At 27.1% G+C, this 25,648-nt stretch overlaps 4 protein-coding genes across 6 annotated transcripts; 2 read left to right on the top strand and 2 right to left on the bottom strand.

Moving 5' to 3' along the window:
* Positions 1–580: 580 nt before the first annotated feature.
* Positions 581–1,962, bottom strand: LOC127251113 (probable aspartic proteinase GIP2). The gene is made up of 2 exons (XM_051274702.1): positions 1,142–1,962; positions 581–1,057 (listed from the first exon to the last, which is right to left on the bottom strand). Exons 1-2 carry the CDS (start codon positions 1,925–1,927, stop codon positions 719–721), a joined length of 1,125 nt encoding a protein of 374 aa, XP_051130659.1. The 5' UTR covers positions 1,928–1,962; the 3' UTR covers positions 581–718.
* Positions 1,963–5,880: 3,918 nt separating this feature from the next.
* On the bottom strand, positions 5,881–8,255 carry LOC127250294 (probable aspartic proteinase GIP2). Its single transcript, XM_051273489.1, has 2 exons — positions 7,848–8,255; positions 5,881–6,837 (listed from the first exon to the last, which is right to left on the bottom strand). Exons 1-2 carry the CDS (start codon positions 8,217–8,219, stop codon positions 5,974–5,976), a joined length of 1,236 nt encoding a protein of 411 aa, XP_051129446.1. The 5' UTR covers positions 8,220–8,255; the 3' UTR covers positions 5,881–5,973.
* A 2,861-nt stretch (positions 8,256–11,116) lies between these two features.
* LOC127247577 (dual specificity protein phosphatase 1) lies at positions 11,117–14,449 on the top strand. 3 transcript variants are annotated; one of them, XM_051269506.1, is made up of 7 exons: positions 11,143–11,270; positions 11,514–11,556; positions 12,078–12,218; positions 12,315–12,450; positions 12,675–12,795; positions 13,304–13,449; positions 14,144–14,449. In XM_051269506.1, the coding sequence occupies exons 3-7, from the start codon at positions 12,117–12,119 to the stop codon at positions 14,194–14,196; spliced, it is 558 nt and encodes a 185-aa protein (XP_051125463.1). In that variant the 5' UTR covers positions 11,143–11,270; positions 11,514–11,556; positions 12,078–12,116; the 3' UTR covers positions 14,197–14,449. The 3 variants fall into 3 exon arrangements, with proteins under 3 accessions (XP_051125453.1, XP_051125445.1, XP_051125463.1); XM_051269496.1 differs by lacking the exon at positions 11,514–11,556 and having other exon boundaries at positions 11,117–11,235; XM_051269488.1 differs by lacking the exon at positions 11,514–11,556 and having other exon boundaries at positions 11,117–11,270; positions 14,144–14,448.
* A 1,907-nt stretch (positions 14,450–16,356) lies between these two features.
* LOC127250226 (transcription factor MUTE) lies at positions 16,357–18,490 on the top strand. The gene is made up of 3 exons (XM_051273391.1): positions 16,357–16,551; positions 16,852–17,250; positions 18,232–18,490. The coding sequence occupies exons 1-3, from the start codon at positions 16,456–16,458 to the stop codon at positions 18,328–18,330; spliced, it is 594 nt and encodes a 197-aa protein (XP_051129348.1). The 5' UTR covers positions 16,357–16,455; the 3' UTR covers positions 18,331–18,490.
* Positions 18,491–25,648: the final 7,158 nt, after the last annotated feature.

Below are 25,648 nucleotides of genomic sequence, written 5' to 3'. Positions count from 1 at the left end.
CCATTGTCAATATAATATCAATATTTCTTAAATCTCACTCCAACAGAACCAAGACTATAGTTCCGGACGTAGAGAGTATATGAAATAAAAATAAAATTGAACTACATAGATAGTATTTTTTATATGCATGATATAAACAGTTAGTTGGGCTTTCATTTCTTAATGGATTCTGTCTCTCAATATTTTTATAGTATTTTTTTTATTATTATTGATCTTTGGCCCATATTTTGTGAGGTCTTAGTTTTAAATTTTTTTACTTTTTTTAATTTTTTAATCTGAGGTGTTTTTGGATGAAGCATTATTTGATGTGATAAATATGCATTTTTTCATATTATTATTATTATTATTATTAGTATTATTTTATTTTATTTTATTTTATTTTTTTTATTTTTTTTATATTATTTTCAGATTAAAGGGTGTCCTTTGTTTGAAGTTTTAGTTTTGATTTGGATCTTCAACACAAAGAATTATAAGTTTGATTGTTAATTATATAAAATAAGTTTTTTATGTAATATTTTTAATAAAATATAGAATTAAAATAAGAGTTTAATTAATATTCTAAATAGACCAAAAAAAAATGGAAATTAGTACAAAAATTCTTTAAAATCACCAAACCAATACAACCCAATCTATCTATTCATTTCTTGCCATAACTTTACAACCCAAATGAACTCAAACCCTCCAAACCCACTACAAGAATTTCTCACCAAAACGTGTCCTATACAACAAAAGATTCAGAAAATTTCTCAGACAAATCAAACCCAAATCCAAAATCATTACAAGTTTTGCCCCCAATCGAATCAGAAAATCCAAGAATAGAATTTCCAAGGTCAAATTCAAGAACACGATCCTCCAACTGAAAACCCCCAACTGTAATAAACCCCCGTCGGCTAAACCCTCCATTAACAACCCCCAAGCAAACGACGTCGTCTCCCACAGGCACCAACAAATCCCTACCGTCCATTCTCCACACCACCATCTCACTCTGCAGCACAAGATCGACGGCTGGGAATCCATCTTCCCCACCCTTCACAAAACACGTCCCGAATGGACCCACCTGAGAAGTCAAAGTCAAATTCCTTAAAACAGCCGAAGCCACGTAAGATTCCAAGAACTTGTTGTAAATCTTGGTTTCCATTACAGTGTATGGAGCAATCGTCGAAAATCTTGCTGCAATAAAGGGCTCGTCGTCACCCAATTGTAGATCCATTTTCTTATCGAAAATCTTGATCGAATTTACTCTTACATAGTACCCCCCGAAATCCTCGGAATAATCGAAAGGGGTGTGTTTGATCTTGCTCGAAAATTTCGAAACAAAATTAGGGCTCCCGCCAAGAAAAATCCCACCTTGACTAATCGACGATAAGCACAAAGAAAACCTCATTTTCAAGAACCCAAACGCCACAAAGATTTGGGACATTAGAGAAATCCTAGATTGACCTAACCCTAAAACCCCTTTTGCACCATTAGAGGTCATTTGACTTTTAACAAACAAGAAAGGGTCAATCTTGGCCAAGCCATTATTACTATTATTATTAGTCAACGAAACTCCATCCCACATTTCGAAAGCTACCTTTCCTTCGTGCAGCTCGCCGGACATCGGAATATTCGAAATTGGATTTCTTGTCCGTACACTGCAAGCCTTGGAATTAGGGTTTGTCCGTACGCTTTCCGCCATTGCACATTCGAGGGAGGAGCTTCCGACGGGGACTCCACCGCCGCCGTGGATTAAAACGTGGGGGCTGTTTAAATCGACGACGAGGTTCACGGCGGTGCCGTCGCCAAGGGAAAGTTTGGCGACGTATTGGAGGCTGGAGGGATCTTTGACGGCGGAAATGAAGCCGGATTTTGGTAAGATAGGGTTCGGAGAAGCCGAGGTTGTCAAGACGAGGAAGAAGAGGAAGAAGATGAGGTTAATGGAAGCCATTGACGAAGAAGGAAGATCTGAAGTGTGTGCGGCGAACTAACGCTGTTTATTGAGTCTGGGATTGGATTTGGATCTATGTGAGTATTATTTACTGATATGATGAAATACCTATTTTGCCCTTGGGGGATTTGTTTGGATAAGCTCAGTGACTTCTTGATGACAAGGATTTTGCGATAATTGACCGCAGCTATTAAAAGATAAGTATTGTATTTAAGGCGATGTTTGTTTCGGAAATTTATTGGTTTATTATAGTACAATTTGTAATTATGTAAAAAAAATAGTACTGTTTCCGTCTAAAAAGAGTACCACGAAATTTTTTTTAATTATATTTTAATATTAATTATTATATTAATATGTAATATTAATTAAAAAAAAAATAAAAATATTTTTATTAATTTCTTATGATACAGATATAATGATATTTATTGAGTAAATTAAATAAATATAAAAATATTTTTAATATTAAATATAATAATGTAAAAAATAAATATTATTTTTTATATTGGACGAAGACAGTATATTATTTTATATAATAATACCATTAAAACAATCAAACTAAAACAAAAGTTTATTTTATTTATATACATATGTATATTTTTAAAAAATTATTTTACTTTATAAAGTATTAATTCATCGGTCCAAAAATTTATGTAATTTTGATTGAACTTGAGAACTAAAAGATAAAAATATTTTAATATTAAAATTGAGTAAATAAAAAAAAATAAAGATGTGATATAATGATAAATTTATTAAAAAATTAATAAAAAAATATAAAAAAGATAACAATATATTAATTATTATTATTTATTAAAATATATGTAATAAAATTATAAATATATAAAATTGTTTACAGTAAATAAAATAAGTATGTTTAGCTAATATTCACACAAAAAATATTATTTCTTCCGTCTCACATAATTTGTCTATATTTTCTATTTATGTATGTCCCACATAATTTGTCATTTCTTTTTTTAAAAAATATAATTAAATATTTTAATCATATTTTAAATTTTAGAATATTTTAATTTTAATTAAACTATTTAATTATGTTAATTTTAATCAATAATTATTTTTACTATACAATAATTATTTTTAATAATATATTTTTTAATTATTTACTAATTATTCTGAAAAAAAAATACTTAAAGTAATAAATATAATAGAATTTTAAAACAATCATAATAAAACTAAAGTAAAAACATCCTTAATTGGTTTAATTTTTTATATTGTTTTTAAGAAAAAAACTTGTTAGAATCTTTTTAAATAAAGAATAACCATGGGATATCATTCTTTATTTTCATTAAAGAAGAAAAGAATTAGATACAGTTTAATATAAAATGATAATTTCATTACAAATAAATTTAAAAATAAAATAATAATAATAATAATAATAATTATTATTATTATTATTATTACTCTCTCCGTCCCATTTACCATGTCCATATTTTCGTTTTTGTCCGTCTCACATTTACTGTCACTTTTTTTTTTTAAAAAAAATGATTATACACTTTAATCTCATTTTAAATTTTCTAATTTAATTTTTTTAGTTTTAATTAAATTAATTAATTATCTTAACTTTAATCTATAATTATTTATATTATAAGATAATTATTTTCACTACTATATTTTTAATTATATATTAATTATATTTATTCTAAATTTCCGTATATACGGTGACCCAGACATTCAATATGAGACAGAGAGAATATTATTATTATTATTATTATTACTCCATCTGTCCCACATAATTTGTCTCTATTTTCTATTTTTGTCCGTCCTATATATCTTGTCCTTTTTATTTTTGAAAATATAATTATGTCTTTAATCGCATTTTAAATTTTAAATTTTATAATTTTCTTAATTTTAATTAAACTATTTACTTATCTTAATCTTAATCTATAATTATTTTTACTAATACACTTCTTAATTACTTACTAATTATATTTTACTTAAATTCCCGTATTTACAGTAATACACCCATATTACATAGAACGAAGGGATTATTATTATTATTATTATTATTATTATTATTATTATTATTATTGTGTAAGTATAATGAAATATCGTATCATAATGGGCACTGCTTATCAATAGTTTTTATCGTGCAAATGAATCGGAATATTTAAAGTTGTAGTAACAACCATCCCACTACCATATTTCTAAACTTTATTTATATTATCGAAAATGACAATTTTGTTGGACTATTAACTTATTAATGTATTTTTTAAAATAATACGATGATATTTTTTTTAAAAAAAAATGGAATTGATGCAGGTGTGAAACCGGGAAAAGGATGTTCCACAGCATATTCGGTTTTCCATTTCAGCCATTGTCTCTCAGGTCCATAACTACGTATCAATTTGTTTTTCTGCATGAAATTTAATTAAGTATTTATTTGCTTTTTTAATAAAGTTTTAGAAATATTAGTATTCTGTTGTAATATAGTAGGAATAAAGTAGAAATAACTAAAATAATCTTATTAGTATTGTGCGATATAAAGATAATGATATTTGAATAATAATATTTGTGTAATATATTGTAAATTATAAGAGTATTTGCAATATTAGGTTATATAAGTACAGTTACTAAAAAAAAATAAATATTTTATTACAAAATAAATTAAAATAAAAAAATAAATAATTTATTATGGGATAGAGAATAATTAAATAATTGTTGCCACGTCACTAGCAAGAATTCTACAGTCAGCGCCCAGTGTGTATGAAAAACGAGTTGATAATACATATTTTTAAATGTGTCTTTGAAAACTGTGAGTAGAAATTTTGTATAGATTTGTATGTTTCTTTGTAATTTTATTTTTTTTACATATATTTCTAAAAAAATTAATAAATTATGCATGTCAATTATTTTTATATTTTTTACATAATTTTTTATTTTATATAATTTTTTTTTTCAAAAATCTCACAAAAAAACACACGATTAGAATTTATATTATTTAATTATAATAAAAGTCTGTAAATAGATTTGATATATAGATTTGATAGACTTAAATTAAAAATTTTAATTTAGGGATAAAAATAAATTTAAATCTAAATTAAGTATCTAAAATATCCCAATATATATCTCAAACTCAAATGTTATAACAAAAAAAAAAAAAAAAATTGAATTTGAAAAAAGAGATTAAAGATAATGCAACCATAACTATTAGAATAAAAAACATGACCATCAATTGAAATTAGAGTCGGAAACTTACTCGAAACGGATTCGAAAACAGAATTCTCACTGGAGTCGAAATAACAAGACTCTCATTGGAGTCGGAAACAATAGAACTCTTAACGAAATTGAAAATAACACAACTCGAAAGACAGTTGAAAATATAGCTCAGGAGAAACATGACACTGTGATCTAGATAGGACTATATAATCCTGACACATAATTTTAAGATTCTAAACAAAATCAACATCATAAACAAAAATACTCAGTAACTGTAGAAAAGATCTCAAAATTGGAGGATCTACGGATATATTCCAAATTGAATATACCAGTGAAATGAGGTTAATGGGTTATATCTATTTTAAGAGAACAATATACTTTGGTACTATATGAGTTGAAATTTTATAGACAACTTAAAAACTAAGTTATTATTCATAATTATCGGATGTAGAATGATAGTCTCATTTAAAAATAATTATTAATTATTTATCGGCAAACGGATATTTTCAATAATTAAAATAGAAACCTATAGATAGACTTCTATAAATATTGATATAATATAATTAAATCAACAATCGTTATTAATGTTAAAATATGAAAGTATTTTATTTTTGTCAATTTGAAAAAATGATAAATTGTAGTGTGTATTTCTTTTTTTCTTTTTAATTATAAAAATTTGAATCCAATAATTTCGAATCGAATCAACCCTTCGATCTGTATGCACTACATACTGTATAAGTTTGGCTTGGCCCACGCAATCCAATAAATGCCACGATCAAATCTGAGCCGTCCAAATTCTTGAATTCTTTATTCATTAAACTTGCAATTAAAAATAAAACTACAATTATTAATGACCATTAATTAATTAATTAATTTTAAATTCGAGAGCAACTCGTGTTATGCGACAAAAGCGAAGAACTGAACTTAACCACAGAAGAAACCAAATCAAACTCCAAATAATTCTCCGTCAGCTGATGCGCTCCGATCACTACCGCCGTCCGCGGCCGCCGCCCGGAATCCACCACCGCCAGGCACGACGTTTTCCGATCAACCTCCACCATCAAATTCCCGCCGCCGATTCTCCAATAAACATCTTCTCCGGGCAGAATCAGGTCGATCGCTGGCAAATTCAGCTCGCCGGCGCCGGCGCCCCCCCTGGAAATCGTCTCCGACCGGTAACAGGCGGTGAACGGCGCCACCGCCGCCGCGCTCCTGATTTTCCGGTCCGCCGCCGCCTTGTTAAACGCCCTAACCAACGGCTTGTAAATCGAAGTATGGACCGCCGTGTAGTTCTGTATCGTGCTGATCTTCGTACCTCCGACGCCATTTTTGTCGATCGTGAAATACGAGCTTTTCACCGGCAGGACCTCGCCGGCGACGGCGACGGCGCTGACGCCGATGAAGTACTCATCGGAGGCGTCGCCTTCTGTGTAAATCGGCGCCGTGCTGACGGGGTTTATGATCAGCGCCGTCGATTTGAGCGGGCCGGAATATTCCGATTGCCGCGATCCGATCGTCAGTTTTCCGGCGCCGGCCGCCGGAAAACAGAGGGAGAATTTATCCGGCCGGCCGGTCTTGTCAGCGATCTGTTTGTGCATTGAAATTGCTGTCCTGGCGAGACCCAACATGCCGGTGGCCCCCCTGGCGAGGCCGACGAGGTAGTCGTTCGTCATGCAAGAAAATATGAACCGCCGCGCCGCGACGGCGCCGCCGGACAACAAAGTGTCCTCGTAATACCCCTGGCGTTACATTTTGTAAAAATTCAAAATTGTAATATAAATAGGACAAAATGAAATAATAACGGTATAATCTAATTAATGATAAGGCTATGTTTAGTAAGAGCTTTTCGGAGAGTTTTGGAGTTTTAAATATTTTGGATATTTTCTAATTAATTGATATTTTTAGAAAAAAATGAATAATATTAAATAAGTGAAAGTTGATTGTGTAAATAGAGCCTACAGTTTTGTGTACTTTTTTTTTATGTAAAAACTTTTTATTCTTATACTGCCATAGTCACTTTTGAAATGATTCTTTTGTGATTTGTTAGTAAATTAAAAAATAATAATATTTGGATAAACACATAAATTATATTGATAATGTGAAAAAAGTTTTTTAAAAAAAAAACTACTATTTTATATAATTATGGTAAAAAAATGGGAATTGTTTTTAAAAAAAAAAGGTTATGAGGCAGTTCCAGAAAAATATAAATTAGATTATTGTTATTGTTATTGAGGTTGGAGCGGACAAACTCATAAAATGAAATTATTATTTTGGGAATGAGAGAGTAGTGTTTTATTATTTAGTGGAAGTGTGAAAGATGTTTTTTACATTTTTGCCATTTGATCTTTTATATAAAATAATTGAATGTGTAATGATATTTAGTAATTTAAATAAAAAGTTAAAATTATTTTGGTATTAGTGTATGATTACTTTTAATTTAATTTAATATTCTCTTCGCTCTATATCTATCTATCCATTTACTTTTTACACGTAATTTTAAGAATATTAGTATTAATACAGTAGAAATAAAAGTAAAAAAAAAACACTAAACTAACCTTATTAGTATTGTATGATATAAACGTAATGATATTTGTCTAATATATTATAAATTAAAAGGGTATTTGTAATATTAGGTAGACAGTATAGTTATTAAAAAAAATGAAATAAATATTTTGTTATTAGACAAACTAAAATGAAAAAAAATGAATAGATTGTCGAGGAGGAGCAAGTATAATAATATTGAAAATACCTGGGAAAGAATGACGTTCATGAAGGGGTTAAACGGGGAGGCGCCGCAGGTGTCGTTGGTGCATCCGGGCCGGGCCGGGCCGTTGCAGCCGACGCAGCCGATGCCGCGGGCGAGGTCGCAAGCGGCGCTGCCGCAAGGGACGGCGGCGTAGGTGGCGGAGGAGTAGGCGTCGCAGGAGAACCAGAGGAATTGTGCGCCGAGGTCAACGACGGCGGTGACGGCGGTGGGTTTGCTGCCCATTTGGAAAGTCGTGTAAAATTGGGAGGTTTTCGGGTCATGCCGGATTGGGAAAGTCAACCCGTTTTGGGCGGCGGCGGAGCAGATTAGAGTTGCCATAAATAGTAAGGGGAGACCGTGGAAGGAATTAGCCATTGTAAGAATGGATTTGGGGTGATGGAGATGTTGGTGAAATTGGCGGGTATTTATTGAGGTTTTTTGGGTCAACGGTCAACGGATGCGGAGCGCGTAGTACTTTTCTGTACTAAATAGAAACATATCTGTTTATTTTTTTTTATTTAAATTTTGAAATATAAATATTTTATATTATCTATTATAAAAGAATAGACTTAATTTTTTTTAATAAAAAATTATATACTCCTTTCGTGTTCAAAAAAGTCAATGACAACCCTCTTGAGACCGAAGAGAAGAGAGTAGCGATATTTTTTTAATACTCTCTTTATTTCAATTTTAATAGATCATTTAAAATTTTATATTTTATTAAAAAATAATATTCCTCAGATTCAATTTACACAATATATATTATTTTTATCATCTTTTTATGTTACATTAAAAAATATTAAATTTTTATTTTTGTAAAATAATCATATGTTAATACCCAAATATATTTAATTTTTATTTAAATTATAAATATATCATTACAAATACAATTACATTATACATATAATAACAAAAATATAATTGAAAAGATTTCATATTAATTAAGGGTGACTGAGGCTGACAACATCTGTCTCATTCTTTTTTTTTTTTTTGAAATTATAAATAAAAAAATTATAATAATTATAATTTAATAATATATATAATAATATATATATTATTTTGTAAAAAATAAAATTTTTTATAATATAAATAAATAAAAATTTTAAAATATATATGTAGGTATAATATAAATTTATAATTAAATTATACAAATTAATATATATTTATATTATTATATTAATTACCATCAAATAAACATACATCAAAACTCTCCAAATCCAATCCAAATCTAAACACAAAAGAAACATTTGAATTCAAACTTACCTCAAAATTCAAATAAAAATCGAATCAAAACCCAAATTTCCCTAAAAACTCGGTAAAGAAACACACCCTAAAGTATTCTTGTCTGTCAATGGTATGCTATAAAGTTTAGAATGTAAAAAGGGTGTGTTTGTTTGAAAAAGTGAATTTTAAGTATACTATTCATCCAATTTTTTCCTTTCAAAAATATTAAATCAAACATTTATTTTTTATTTTTTATATTATACTAAAAATTAATTTTATATTCAAAACATCACATCAATATCTATTTATATCATATTATACGACTATTCAAATTCAAAATTTTTACTATTCAAATTCCAGCTCAAAATCCAAATCCCAAAACAAACAGAGTTCCGAAGAGTTGTATTTTGTGCTTATAAAATTTGCAAGTGGTCAAAGTTGGTGTTCTCTGATTGGCTGTCATCAACTTAATTGGCTCTACACAAGTTGCAAAACCCATCATTTTTATATATTTAACATAATCCAAAGTCATTGTTTGGATCTGATTTTACTTTTAATATATATATATATATTTATCTAAAATATTATACTAAAGCATATTTAAATCGTACTATTAAATAATTATTCTAAATTAAAATGTATATATTTAGAATTCTAAATTCAATTTTTAAACTTTACAACTAAGCACACCCTTAGGCCCTTAACTACCATGTGTAATGGTAAAACTTTAAGTACTAATGCCATCATATATTGGTCGAGTCGTGTGCTTGTTTTGTGAGATTGCTGGAAAAAGAATTTATTTATATAAAGTATAGAAAATTGTGTATATAATATAAAAATAATGAATATGAGACGCATTTATTTTTTTGAAAAAATATGTAAAAAATAAGAAATAGAGTTTCAATAGAATAAGAAGATCAATTTGTACTTATTTATTCTCAGTTAGACTGATAATTTTATAGGATTAGAATTGTGATTTAATTTTCAGTTTCTTGTGAATTACTATCCAAAGAAGACTATGTGGGAGAATAATTTATGGTTCTTGTTTGTTGAATCATTAAGTCTTTTGTATACTTGACGATAAATTTAGCGGATGTCTTCTATATTAAAATTATCCAAATATAGGTTGTTACACTGACCATGATTAACAAATATTGTGTGCTGTTTGTTTTCTAATTGATATTGATCAGCCATAAACAAGTATCACGGACACACATAAACGTTATAATCACGGAACAATACTACGTTTTTCCGAAGTACAAATCCATATTGATTTTCTATTTCTGCTATCATTAGACTCCGAGAAGTAATTAACTTTAATATATGTTGAGTTAATATTCAATTTAGCACCTGATTCAATTCCAATTTTATTGGAAATAATGGTAAAATAATTGAATGCCATTAATATTTATAATATAGAAAATATATATTAAAAATCGTATTGTTAAAAATTAGATTTGGACACGGCACTGAAAAAATTGAACTTGGGCCTTAAAATTAGGCCCGGAAAGAAATCCAGACCGAGCCAGTCTAGTCCGGTTAAAAAATGCGAAACTTTCGTCGTAATTTGGCGACCTAATCATGGTAGGCCTAAGCTTGTAAAAATTGGACTAATTTGGACCCAACCTGAATTTTTAGAACAAAAAAAAATATTTTAAATTTAAATAATTTTTAAAATATTAAGAAATACAGTAGTATAACTTAATTAATACATAAATATCTATTTCTAAAATTTAAATATCCAAAATCATTTTTGTCAAACTCCGAATCCGTACTCGTCTAACGTCTTTTTATAAATTTAAATTAAAATAAAAAAATAAAATAAACTAAAAGAGAAAGAAGTTTTAAAAATCTATCAGGCAGCCCAATCCATCACAGTTTCAAACCAACCCGGATTTTAACCTTAGGTTTTGGGCTGTTTTTAAATCTTATTGGGCCAACCCAATTTGATTAATCATTCTGGGCCGGGCCGAGCCGGGCCGGCACAAAATACTTTAATTAAGACAGAAAAACGTAAACATTAAAATACTACTACTACTACTAATAATAATAATAATAAAATAATAAACAAACTTCAAAATTTCGACCAGATTGCTACTCTCGATCTCTCCGATTTTCTCGATCCATTCAAGACGGGGAGAAGCGGAAAATCCTGTTCTGCTAATTCGTACGTATTTCTGTTTGCCTCCTTCACCTCCACGGGTATGAATTTGGCAATTGCTTTCTCCAGTTGCTTTTCTTTATCGGTTGGTTTAATTGTTGGGATGATCAAAATCCTGATGGTTTCAGAAAATCCCTATTTCATTTTTATTATTTATTTCTTTGTGTTGGTTGCGATTTGAAGGAACCCTAGAAATTAGCGTTGTAGGTTCTCAGGATAAATAGAATCACAATTTTGTTATTTGTTTTCGAGAGTGTGAGGAATCGTTTAAACTGCATTCGCAGGATTGTGAATTTGGCGGAATCCATGAATTGAATAAAATAGCCTGTAAGTTGTAACCCTACGAAATGATTCTGTTGATTGATTTTCTTGTTTTCCATGGCCTTAAAATCTGCAACAATCAAGTTTGTGTTCTTTATTAGCTTAAGATTCACATTAGAGTTACAGAGAACAGTGATATATTGCAATATTGTCTGAACTTAGTTTAATTGTCTGTTAATCTTTTCAATTTCAGAATTCTTTCGAATAGTAAAGATAACCATACCTTTTCAGTGATCAGTTGATCCTGGAATCTTTTTCGATTTGGGGATTTGAATTTTGAATTGGAATAATGGTTTGATACGAAGTTTTGAATGCAAAATTGATTGTTAATATAATATAAAAATAAAAAATATGCTTTTGATTTGATGTTTTGTGAGAATTTTTTAGTGATATCAAAGTGTCATCGACGATCAAGCAAAGCATTTTATGCATTTACCTTGCCATTTCTAGCTCCTAGTAAAAATCTGCATAATCGGCGAATAAATTTCGTGTAAATATGGAAATATTATAACCATATTTGTGCACAGGGTTGTTGAAGTGTAACACTGCCATCATCTCGATACGCAATGGATGGTGACATTTTTAATGAACGAATAGCAGAATTATTGAGAGTTATCCAATACGCAAAAGTTATCAAAGAGGACAATGTTCCCTGCAAAATCGATGAGGTGTTTTAATTCTAAGACTGTATCTATATATATATACTTAACTAATCTGCTTTTATATTTTGTCGTGACTCATATTAAATTTTATGTCGTCTTCAGGGTCTTTACTTAGGCTCTTTGGGAGCTGCCAATAATAGGAGTGCTTTGAAAAGCTTAAACGTGACACATATATTAACGGTTGCCAATTCGCTTAACCCTGCTCATCCTAATGATTTTACATATAAACGCATTCAAGGCAGGATTCGACTTTAGTTTCTGTTTCATATTATGCATCCTTTGTTTATGGCGCCATTTTGTGAAATGATAACCTGTATGACCGTATCCGTAGATTTGACTTTTCAGCGATTAATCTTAACTTCTCTTAAGAATATGGACAAGACTGCTATTTTTCATTTTTTTTTGTACCTCCAAATTGATTCATTTGGAGGTAATGACGATGTTCTCGGTTAATTGATGCAGTGTTTGATAGGGAAGACGTAAATATATCACAGTTCTTCGAGGAGTGCTTTGCATTTATTGATGAAGCTAGAACAACGGGGGGAGGTGTGTTGGTTCATTGCTTTGCGGGAAAATCGAGAAGGTATCGTTTCAGACAGTAGTAGGGTGTGTTTGTTTGAGGATTTGGATTTTCGAATAGTAAAATTTTGAATTTAAATAGTTTGATGTGGTATAAATAGGTGCTGATGTAATATTTTGAATATAAAATTAATTTTTAGCACAATATAAAAAAAATAGGAGTATGATTTGATTTTTTGGGAGAAAATTCTCCAAATTCCTCGAAAAAACCGTTTTTGCTGAACTTGAATGTTCATATTTATGGTTGGTTTATAATCGGAACCCTTATTCAATTAGGGGTGTGTTTGTTTGGCCTTTGTGTTCTATGTTTAAATGGTTTATTTTGTAGGAAATCGTAAGGATTACATAATAAAAAGAGATTTGTAAAAATTCTCGAAGAGAACAAAGCTTTAATTTACTCAATTAATCTTAATTTGTATTAAGAATCTGGATTTTCGTTTTGACTTTTAGTTTATTACCTTGTTTTGTTTGTTGTGCTCGTGCTAAATCTGTTTTACCGATGAATCATGCAGTGTGACTATTGTTGTCGCCTATCTGATGTATAAAAATGGTATGAGCTTCTCCGAAGCTCTGGAACATGTCAAGACTAAAAGACCTGTGGCATTTCCCAACTTCGGTTTCATTTCACAACTCCGGGAGTATGAGAAAACTCTTCAAGGTACGCCTAAATAAATAATTACTCTAGCTTGATGCAAATTTGGTATTTATGTTATGTTTGGTTAACAATATTGAAAGATATTATTGCAATCGAGTGTTTCTTCAGTCCGGATTGGGTTTGGAGATTTATTAAAATATTTTGTGAAAAGAAAAAAAAAAATATATTTTTTTCGAAAAAGATAGAGTAAAAAACTGAAAAGGAACATACGCGTAGGGGAGGGAAAATATTCCAATGCATTTCTCGGTATGTTAGATTTGGTTTCTATGTCTTGAAATAGTTTTTGATGATATCTTAATTCGAACATCTATTATGCAATTTTGTTGCACCTATGATGTAAGTATATAATTTTAAAGTTATTTTATTTTCCGTCCCCCCCTAACCAAACATAAAGATATATTTTCCGGCCTGTGGTCTCTTCTCCCTTTCCCTCGGAGCAATTTTCATATGAACCGGTCAAATCAACACCATACTGATTTATAGATATAATTCAGTATAACACAATATATGATTGATTTCAATGCAAAAATATATTAAGCCAGTCGACACTCTAACCGCCTATATATATATATGTATGTATTTGTGGTTCTTTTGCCGGCGGCATCAACTCTATGTGGTATCGAATAATTTGTCTACTCTTTCGTTCCTCATTTCTTCTATCGAAGTTGAGAATTGACAGAAAATGTCATTGATGCAGATAACGGGACTGGAAGAGCACAAGAAGTTGGGAGCTCGAGCAGTTCTTTATAAAGTTATCGACGAAATTATGCGGTAACAATATAGATATAGATATAGATATGGATATAGATATAGAAATAGATATGTGTTCAGCACAATTGTTGTCTCCTTGAGTTGAATTGGATATGGCTATAATTGTGTTTGTATGGTGAGCTTATTGAAAACGGTTGAAGAATTAACTAGTAAAATATATTTAAGATTATATTATAAATATCTTGAAACATTCGGAAAATAAAAATCATGTAATATAATTAATATTCTTTCTCTGTTTATCTTAGAACATCTGGAACAGACATTATCTCTCATCCACATCATATTCAATTCAACATTTAAATTATTTTCTTTGTCATTCCTTATAGTAATTATTGTTAATTTACTATTCTACAGGATCCATACTAATTTATTTATTTATATATATTTTTATTGCATAATATATATAAATTATTTATTTATATATATTTCTATATATTTTTATTGTCTAATAATAATATATTTATATAATTTTATATTAAAATTTTAAATTTTAATTTATATAAATTTTAATATATTGAAACATATAATTTACCATTTTAAAAATTAAAATTATTCGAAAAAATCAATATATATATATTAGATAATTTTTGTTAAATTAAAAATTTCAATAATATTTAATTACTTTTTTTTTTCTTTTTTAATTTTTGTTGAAAGTAATAAATTATAAATAACTGTATATCTTCTTAAAGAAAATGAGAAAGGTAACTAATTATTATAACAAAAATTAAAAAGGTATAAATGTAATAAGAAATGTCACTGTAAGAAATGCTCGTATATAAGTGTGTGTCATTTTATTTTTTGTTTTAAAAATAACCAAAGAAAACAGACTGTAAATTCGCATTCAATTAATAGGGCATGTGAGTTGAGCTGTAAATTCATCCACACCCGTAATACGCCTCCAAGAAATTAAAATAATATTATCACACCTTATAAGATGTGGTGGGTAGATTTGTAATTTTGACTTCAAAATCTCTGTTATGCTAAATAGAACTTGCCTAGTGTTATTTTGTCTTTGTTTCTCAATATTATTTTTTAATTGTGATTTTTTTTAAAAAAATAATAAAAAATATAATATTTTATACAAAAGTAAAAAAATCCAATCTTCATTATAAAAAGTAAAAAAATATTATTTATCCAAAAATGCTGCGTGAACCGACACGAGTGAACTAGTATTATATTTTTAACCATAATGATGAAATTTTCATATCTTTTAAATAGTTGAAGAAAAACAATAACCTATGAGCTTAATATCATATTGAATTCAGTTCCAATTTGAAAGACAAGAAAAAAATTAATTCAACTAATGATTTACAACATAAACTTTAACATCTCGATAAGATTACTCATGTTAACAATATTTATAATTTTTTTTTTTTTTTGAGTTTAACTCAATTTCAAAATTGACACCTTTAAAAAAATTCTTCCAAATATAATACAGATCAATTTAAATGATTCGTATCAACCAGTGAGATACAATAATATTTTATAAATATAATAATTTTGTAAAGCCTTAATACTTCAAAACAAAAATATTCATGTTAACAATATACATATTTCTTAAAAACACCTATCAATGAAAACTAGAAAGTTAAATGCACTTATTTTAGCTCAATTTTAAAAGTCATGCCCTTTTTACAAAATTTTGTATAATCAAATTCTAATAAAAAGGACTTGTATTAAGCAGTGAAGTTAATTTTTTCGATAAAAATAATGTTACACAAGTCAAATATGGTGTGCATGGGGTAGGTGGGAAGTTGGGAGCGTGGAATGCATAATGACCATATATCATTCTTCATGAAATATATATACATATATATATATATATAGATACATGCAAGAGTTACCCTTTCTCTTAATTAACTTGATCTCTCACGGGACAACGTAATTACACCACCTTCATATACGTGATATATATAGATATGTGTCTTCACAACATGCATGTATATATATATATATAGATACATACATTTGTTGTATCTATTCATGTAACAAGAATCGACACAAAAGTAAAAGAGTAAAGAGTAAAAACTGTATAAATTAACCTCACGAGACTGTAATGCAGTGCATTTATTGCCATCTTGCATATAAATAAAGCTAGCCATTCCCCTAAGTTTAGACAGAGAGAGAGAGAGACACAAATAGCCATAGAGAGAGAGAGCATAAACAAGAACGAGACTAGAAATCAGGTCATCGGATAACTAATTTATATACATATATATATATATATATAATTAAGACATGGCTCACATAGCCGTAGAGAGGAACCGTCGTCGACAAATGAACGAACACCTCAAAGTTCTTCGATCATTGACGCCGTGTTTTTACATCAAAAGGGTATTATAGACATCTGAGCGTGTTTAGTTTTTTAAAAAATTTTAATTTTATTTTTTTCTGGACGCTGTCTTATTTCGTGAGAAAAAATATTATATATTTATAAAAAAATTATGATGGTTGAATAGTAACAAAATTGCCAAATGATAGTTTGAAAATTTGTACAAAAAAAATGTTTGTGTAATTAAAATCCTCCGTGATCATGCCTAATGAAAGAAATAAGATGATCAAATTTTTAGGGTTTTCTTGGATTGTGGCTATGATTAATTCAATTTGATTCGATTTTATTTTGTTTAATTTTAGGGTGATCAAGCGTCGATCATTGGGGGCGTGATAGAGTTCATCAAGGAGTTGCACCAAGTCGTGCAATCGTTGGAGGCCAAGAAACGGCGCCGGAGTCTTAGCCTGAGCCCGAGCCCGAGCCCGAGTCCGAGACAATTCCAAATGATAAATAATCCTCAAAATCAAGAAATAATAATTCCCTTTGGAAATATTAAGGAGCTTGGATCTTCTTGCAACTCTCCAATGGCTGATGTCGAGGCAAAGATTTCGGGGTCTAATGTCCTCGTTAGGACAATATCCCGACGAATCCCGGGACAGCTGTTGAGGATCATTGGCGTGCTTGAGAAATTGTCGTTTGAGATACTTCATCTCAATGTTAGTAGCATGGAGGATACCGTTTTATATTCCTTCGTAATAAAGGTACGTCGCGCGCACATCAGTATTTTCACTTAGTATTTTATTCACATATAATTTTCTAAAAATATTATAAAAAAATATTTTTTTTGTCCACCTTTAAGGGTCATATTCACCATCATTGTATTTAACATTAAAATTATCTTTATATTTGTATGATTTTGTACAAATATTATTCTATTAATATTATAATACACTAATAAGAATATTTTTGCAATCTTTTTTAATTTGCACTACGTTCTGATATAATAATTAACATTCAAAGATCAACATACAAAAAGTAAATAAGACTCTTAAAGCCGGACGGAGATAGTATAATATATACACGTAATAATATAAATCAATAGAAACACAAATATCATTTTTTTAATAATAACTTCACTATTTTGCATACTTAAAAATATCTAAAACTATAAGTACTAAATAAAAATACATATACTTTCGACATTTTTTTTTTTGAGTATATATAGGTTTTGGTTATCGTACATGATAAAATTTGCCAACGTCTTGACATGATTGATATGTATATGCGTGTGTATATACATATATATGCGATCTTGTTGTATGGTCTTGATTAAAATTGTTTCGCGATAAATTGATGAAGACTATCGGAGATTGTCTCGAATCATGACTTGTCTATTTGGAGAATTAATTGTGGATGTCTCGATAAATTATTTCATCGTTAAATTAGTATTAAGACAATATATTTTGTATCGTAGAAGAATTATATATATGATACTATAATTTAATTTATCTCGAAATTTATGGTTGAGATAATTTTTAACCATCTTTAGCTTAATTAACACATTGGTTATATATTTAAACACCACATTTATCACAAAATTCACATTCTCTCTCTCTCTCTCTCTCTCTCTCTCTCTCTCTCTCCCTCTCCCTCTTCCTCTTTCTCTCCCTCTTCCTCTCTCTCTCTCTTCTCTCTCTCTCTCTCACTCTCTCTCTCTCTATATATATGATGTTGTAATGCAGATAGGGCTGGAGTGCCAAGTAAGTGTGGAGGAATTAGCCTTTGAAATTCAACAAAGTTTTTACTGTCATGAAGCTGCTGCTATCCAAGCAACTTGCTGAATTCTCTCTCTCTCTCTCTATATATACATATATATATATGTATATGAAGTGTAACCCTAATGCATGAACTCTTATTGTATGTGTGTCTATTTGTATTTCTGCATTACACAATCTGTTGTAAAATAGTGTTTACTGTTTTAGAAATATATAAAAGTATCAGTTTATGTTTGTTCAAGATCTATGCAAACATATTTTTAATTAAATATTGATCAACATTAATATTTTTGAAAAATATCATATCATCAATTTTATTTTTTTTTCTTCTCTCACAAAAACATTATATCAAATACCCAACTTTTTGATATTTTTATTTTTTTTTCTTTTAACTCCAAAACTTGGATTTTTTTTTTTTTTTTAAAAAATGTGTAATAGGTAGTGTATAAAAATATATTAATTAAAATATCTTTAAAAATATATATTATATTGTAAGATAATATGACAAAATGTTGGTAATGAGAGTGTTTTATTATGCTTTGGAGACTATATTTATCAAATTAGAAAATAAATATATTAATAGGGGACAATAAAAGTAAAATAAATATTGATTGTGGACATATATAGAATTATATTTTAAAAGCAGCTTATTATGTTTCTTTCCAATCTTTACATAATTTTTTACTAGTTTAATTTCATGTTATTAAATATATATATATATATATATTATATCAAATATTGAAACTCAATCAAGAAACACACCCCTACTACTTGCTTTAAAATGTAGTGGTATTTATACTATTATTATTATTATTATTATTATACACATCTACTACATATTCCTATATTATATATATATAAAGACTTCACAATATATTACACTAGTGGGCCAAATATACCAATTGGGTACTTTTGGGCCTTAGTGGGCCTTGAAATAAAATATTAAGCAAATTTGAAAGCAAGAGTGTGAAAATATTTCTGGTAATTATATTGCATCAATTATAGGTGGAAGATAAACCCTTGTGTTTTGGATTATTTTAAATTGAAGTTTTAATTAAAAATATAATATGCAAGAAAAATAAAATAAAAATGATAACTATACATTACAAAAATAATGAAAAGGAAATTTAGAATGAGGATGACGTAAGCAAAACAAAGGATATTGCACATCAGCATGACTGGTAAGTCACATGATACATAGCAATGTAATATGATATACTATTGATCCTTGTCAATTCACCACATGTCATGTTTTAAATATATAAATTAAAATTTCTGATAGCCTCAAAATTTTATACGTTACATATAATTCGCCTAATGTGATTTATCTTTCTTGCTGATTTAGTTTGTAAACTATTGAGTTCAATTAAAAATTTACTTAATCGAGAAATAACGATTGCAAATTTCTATATTATATATATATATATTATAGAGGTGATCTGGTTATAAGTTGAAAAATATAATCGAAAATTAAATTTTACTTTTGTATAAGATCAATAGTAATATATGGTGTATAGATTATTGTCATATATTATCAAATCGTGTTGTGTTTGTATTATATTAAAAAAAAATAAAAATTTATATTTATAATTATGTATTATCTGTTAATATTTAAAGAATGTCGGCATTATATCCATAACAAAAATTGTCTCTTATATATATATATATATAATACTATCATTGTTTTAATTTATTGCTAATTTTATTTTGACATGGTCTTGTAGATAATATAATATAAAAAACTTGCTTTACTATTTTATTTTAATTTAAACTATTTTTATAAATTACATTGATAATAGTAACGTAATTTTTTTGGGGTCTAAATACTGAAATTATAAAATATATTAATTTAAAAGTAACAGTAAAAAAGTTCAAATTGAAATATATATATATATATATATATGGCAATTCTATAAGTGGTGAGTTATGATTACATAAAATATTTCATCGGTGAATGATGGATTCACAAACCAGTAGAAAAAGTGAAATTCAATGAGTCAACTCAAGAACATTCACTCACTTCTTTTCAAATTTTATTTTAGTTTCGTATTATACTCCTTCCTTCCGTCTCATATCTATATATTCATTTGCTTTTTGCACGGAGTTTTAGAAATTTTAGTACTAAAATAGAAATAAAGGTAAAAAAACTAAATTAACTCTATTAGTATTGTAAGATATAAAGGTAATGACATTTGCGTAATATATTGTAAATTGAAAAGATATTTGTAATGTTAGATAGATAGTACAATTACTAAAAAAAAAGAAAAAAAATGAATACTTTGTTATGGGACGGATCAAAATGAAAAAATAGACAGATTATTAAGGGACATAAATAATATATAATTGTTGTAATTTCCTATATAAAAATATATATATATTTTTTAAATAAACATTATATTCAAATAAAAAATAAAAATCAAACTTTAAAATAACACACTTATCATATATATATATAATTGATCACATCAGTTGTTTGCAAGAATTTGGTGTGTGTCCCTATCACAAAACCTAAATAAAATTTGATAAAGTTGTGAGAGCAAATGGCCAAAATAAGTGGGGAGAAAAATATACAACTACAACAATTCCCATTACCATTTTTATAGTGAACTTCTGTCACATCTCAAATTGCATTATTTATTACACGCTTTCATACTCTCTCCGTCCCAGATATCATGTCCACGTTGCCGTTTCTGTCCGTCCCACTTACCATGTCACTTTCTTTTTTTGAAAAATGATTACATACTTTGATCTCATTTTAATTTTTTTAATTTTAATTAAACTAATTAGTTATCTTAATCTTAATTTATAATTATTTACATTATAGGATAATTATTTTCACTAATATATTTTTAATTATCTACTAATTACACCCCTCCTAAAATATCGTCTCTACAGTGTAGCAGACACGGTATCTGGGATTGAAGGAGTATTATATATATATATATATATTTGGTGCGGATTGATTTATCAGCATCATATTGATTATCACACTCAACACATGAAAATAATATAAATAACATATAAAAATATAATAGACAATACATATTGTATAAATTATAATGTATTGTTAGTTCTATTTTATATTTGTATTAAAAAAAATATATATAATATTGTCTATTATATATTACTATGTTATCAGTACCGTAATCGTCGTTATTTTTTTTTTCCTTCCATTTCCAACAAATCACATCAAATAATACCAAATACCAAATAATGCTTTCCAAATATTTTATATTGTCTATAAAATATTATATCATTTTCAACTCAACTTATAAATTGGGTTTATTCGACTTGCAAATAAAATTGAATTTTAATTTAAATAATATTTTATAATAAAAATAATAATAATATTCTCTTCGTTCCATGTAAAGTGTCAATATTGTTATTTTTGTACGTCTTACATCTCATCGGTAAATTCATAGGTAAATAGAATCTACTTTCCCTGTTTTGTAATAACCGTGTTTGTTTTATCATTTTAGTTTGTCCACTAAAAGTGCGTTTATATTATATTTAGTAATATAAAATAAATACATAAATCAAAATATTATTAATCATACAAAATTTAATTTTATTCTTATAAAATAGTACAAAAATAATATCAAAATACTATTTTTTTTAATTTTAATGTCCAAAAATTTTGAATATAATTTTATTAGATGTATGAAGTACTTCAAGAAGATATTTTTGAAAATGGAAACAAACACATCCATTAAGATTGAAATATTAGATGTTGAAGTCAAATAAAATAGACCTATTGAATTAGCAATAAGTAGTCGTTATAGGGGAAGGGTTTGACTTTGGGTATAGGTCAACTGTCCACTACATTACCGTATCTTGTTGCAAAATTACAGATAGATCTTGGAGAGGCATTGTGTATTATTTGAAATTCCATTTTAATTTTTAATTTTGATTTTTTTTTAATAATTCAAATACTAATTTAAATGTAATATTTTTTTTTTAAAATAGTATAATGAGCTTATTCTTTTGTCCTAACATCATTTAAAATTTTTTGTAATAAAAATATACTATTATATTTTAATAAAATATTTTAAATAAATGAAAATTATTTTACTTAACAAAATTGCATTTGTTCAAAACACTTTTCTATAATTAACAACAATTAATATTAACAATTTCAACAAATAATAATTACTATTAAACAAAATATATTTTTATAAGAAATTATAGTAATTTTATAAAAAAAATTAAAAGGTTTGCTTCGTTTTAATTTGAATTTTAATCTGATTAATATTTTGATATAATACTTTATAAATAAAATAGATGTATTTTTATTAAAAATTGTACGAATTAAATAGTATTATTTTTTTATTTGAAATAAAAAATAAACAAATAAATTCCAAAAAAAAAAAAAGAATATAGCAGTAAATATAATTTGTAATTTCACAATAATTTTAAGTGACTTTTGGGTAATTGTATTCAAATACAAAGTTTACAATGACTTAGTATTTTAACATTTTAAATCAAAATCAATACTATTTATTTCGTATATTTTTCAATAAAAATAAATTATTAATTTTTATAGAATATCACGTCAAAAATACTATTTAAATAAAAATATAAATTAACACCATATTGCAAAGTCAGGTGATCCCTTGTTTAAGTATATCTTTATATTAATATTAGGTGTACTACTTATATAAGTTTACTTAAAAAGCACTATTATAAATTTATTTATTTTATAAAATTTATATTAAAATAATTATTTTATACCATTTTCAACATATATATTCATTGTAATACTTTTTAGATGAAAAAATAATTTAAGTGTTACATTTTAAATAAATATATATATATATTAAATATAATACTACTATTTGAGTGAATAGAACACTCTTTATTCTATAGCATGACAACATTTTTTTAGATTCATTTCAATCAATTTAGTGTTGAATTAGATTATTTTATATTATTGAATAATTTGGAGTGTTTGGTTGTAATTTTAACACGAAATCAATATTAATTAATCTTGCATGGTTTTAAAATATTATTTAAATAAAAATTTAGATCGATATTTCATTTTAAATTAATTTCAAACCACAGTCAAACAAATTTGTAATTTAATTTGTTCTACACATATAATTTAGGAAATGTATTTGAATAATGTAATTTGTTCTAGATATAATTTAGTTGCCTTTTTCTATAGTTCACGATTTGTATAATTTTATTAACCACGTGCATTATAAATGTGTTTGATTTAAGTTTCAAATTCAAATTATCACTATTCAAAATACATAATTTATAATAAAAATATATTCTTTTTTCTTTTTATAAAATATCGTATTTAAATATTATTTAAATTAAAATTCAAATTAAATTATAAAATAATTTGAAGTATATTTTTTAATGTGAATATATAGTATTGTGTATGTAATATATTTTAAAAGTGAGAAATTGAACCCATAACTAAACATATATAAGTTAAGACTTTCACCGTCAAGAGATATTATAATTTTTATTTTTATTTCAAAATTTAATATATATGTATATAAATTTATTAAAATTTAAATATTAATTTTAAAAATAGGGTTGTGCGGTCCGAACTCCATGAGCCCGGATACGGCCTAATTCATTAACATGCCGGGCTAAGCACGACCCAAAAGCTTTTGAACTTATTTTTTGAAGTTAAAACACAATTTTTTCATACTGACAGAACTTTCGAGCCGTACTTATTTTTGCGATTACTAAAAAATATAATAAAATAAACTATAATTTACTATTATTAACTAATAGTTTTTTTTACTTGAATTATCGTCTCCCAAATTAAAAGAGTCATTTAGGATGAATCAAAGGAAGTTAGAATTTTTTGAGAAAAAATATTTTTTTATTAAAAAATATAAAAAATAATAATAAAGAGTTTGTCTTTTTTTCAACAAATTCAATATATTTTTTTATAATAAAAAAATATATTGCACGTATTCATTATTTTTATATTATTTACATAATTTTTTATATATTATATATAAAAAAAATTAAACTGAAATAAAAAAAAACAAATACACCCCCGCAATAAACCCTTGAATTTCGAGTTTAATTACCCTACCCTTAATGTATTATATCTTTTTTATACCGACCAATTATCTTTCGTCATGTGTTATTTTTAAAATAAAAAAAATTATAAAATATAAAATTTAAATACAGATTGCGGAAGATGATTAACCGGTATGGAAAAAGCTATAGTACATTAGCGGTATGGCAATTGAACCATTTTTTTCATAAAAATCTGGTAATAAAAGTGGACAGGCCGTGGGTCCCACAATGGAGGTTCTTACAGATAACAAAACCCATCCGTAACAGGCAAACGGACAACCCCCTGCAGTTAATACTCTCCGTCATCGTCATTATCATCTCAATTTACTATTTTACCCTTTGTACTGATCCTATTTTATTCTTTTCTGCCACCCAAGCTGCTGGCTCCGGCTCGGCTTCGAGCCGCTAGCTGTCTATCAAGTATTTTTAATTTTTATTTCTGGCAAATAATAATTAATAAAAAAATGGGTTTAATTTAGCCAAAGTCAAAAAGGAGAGATGAGGAAAGTGTACTGTTACAGATTGAGTGAAATTTAAACTTGGAATCCATTTTTAAGGTTAAAAATTAATACATGAAATTTGCATGTGTTTTTTTTTTTTTTTTGTTTTTTTGTGTTTTTAAATTCTATTTAGTTATTTATTTTCTTTTAGAAAATATTAAAAGACTAGTTTTCTCATGTAAAATTTTCAATAAAACAGTTGTTTTTATCTCAAAAATATTAAAACACAAAAGAGCACATCCACATTGTGTTTATATTATATTTTGAGCCATATTGAATATAACATTTTGTATATAATTGAAATGTTCAAAGTTGTTGTTAAAACTTTTTTACATTACATTGTAAGTTGTTTAAACAAAGAAGTATGCAATAGAAACAACAAAGCTGATTGTCCTAACAAAAAAATAATTATTTCAATATAGTTTCATCTATATTTTTAATATTTGAATATCAATAAATAAAAGGACAAATGAATGAAGAAAGAGTTTATCCAACATATTTATCAATAATAAACATAAGTAAATCATATTGTTAAATAGTCATCTCACTAAAAGTTTAAACTTGAAAAAAGAATATACATAATTAATTATTTGTAACGTGGATTCATACTATATACAAATTTTGCACGTAGACAATGATGAATAGAAAATTCTGATATTATATTAAATAATTATTTCACGTAAAAATTTAAATTGTACAGAAATGCACATCATTAAACTATATACTCATGAAGAAAGTAAATTTCATTCTTGCTCGAACCATTATAAAATAGTTGAGCTCGATCTGAGCCAACATTGCCGTTGCCCTCGAGGACTGAAAAAAATTTATTAACAAGA

This window comes from Andrographis paniculata, unplaced genomic scaffold (genome assembly GCF_009805555.1).
Source record: "Andrographis paniculata isolate CXL003 unplaced genomic scaffold, ASM980555v1 Contig11END, whole genome shotgun sequence".
Taxonomy (NCBI): Eukaryota; Viridiplantae; Streptophyta; class Magnoliopsida; order Lamiales; family Acanthaceae; genus Andrographis; species Andrographis paniculata.
Note: the sequence above shows the minus strand (reverse complement) of the source record. Positions and strands in the feature narration are given on the sequence as shown.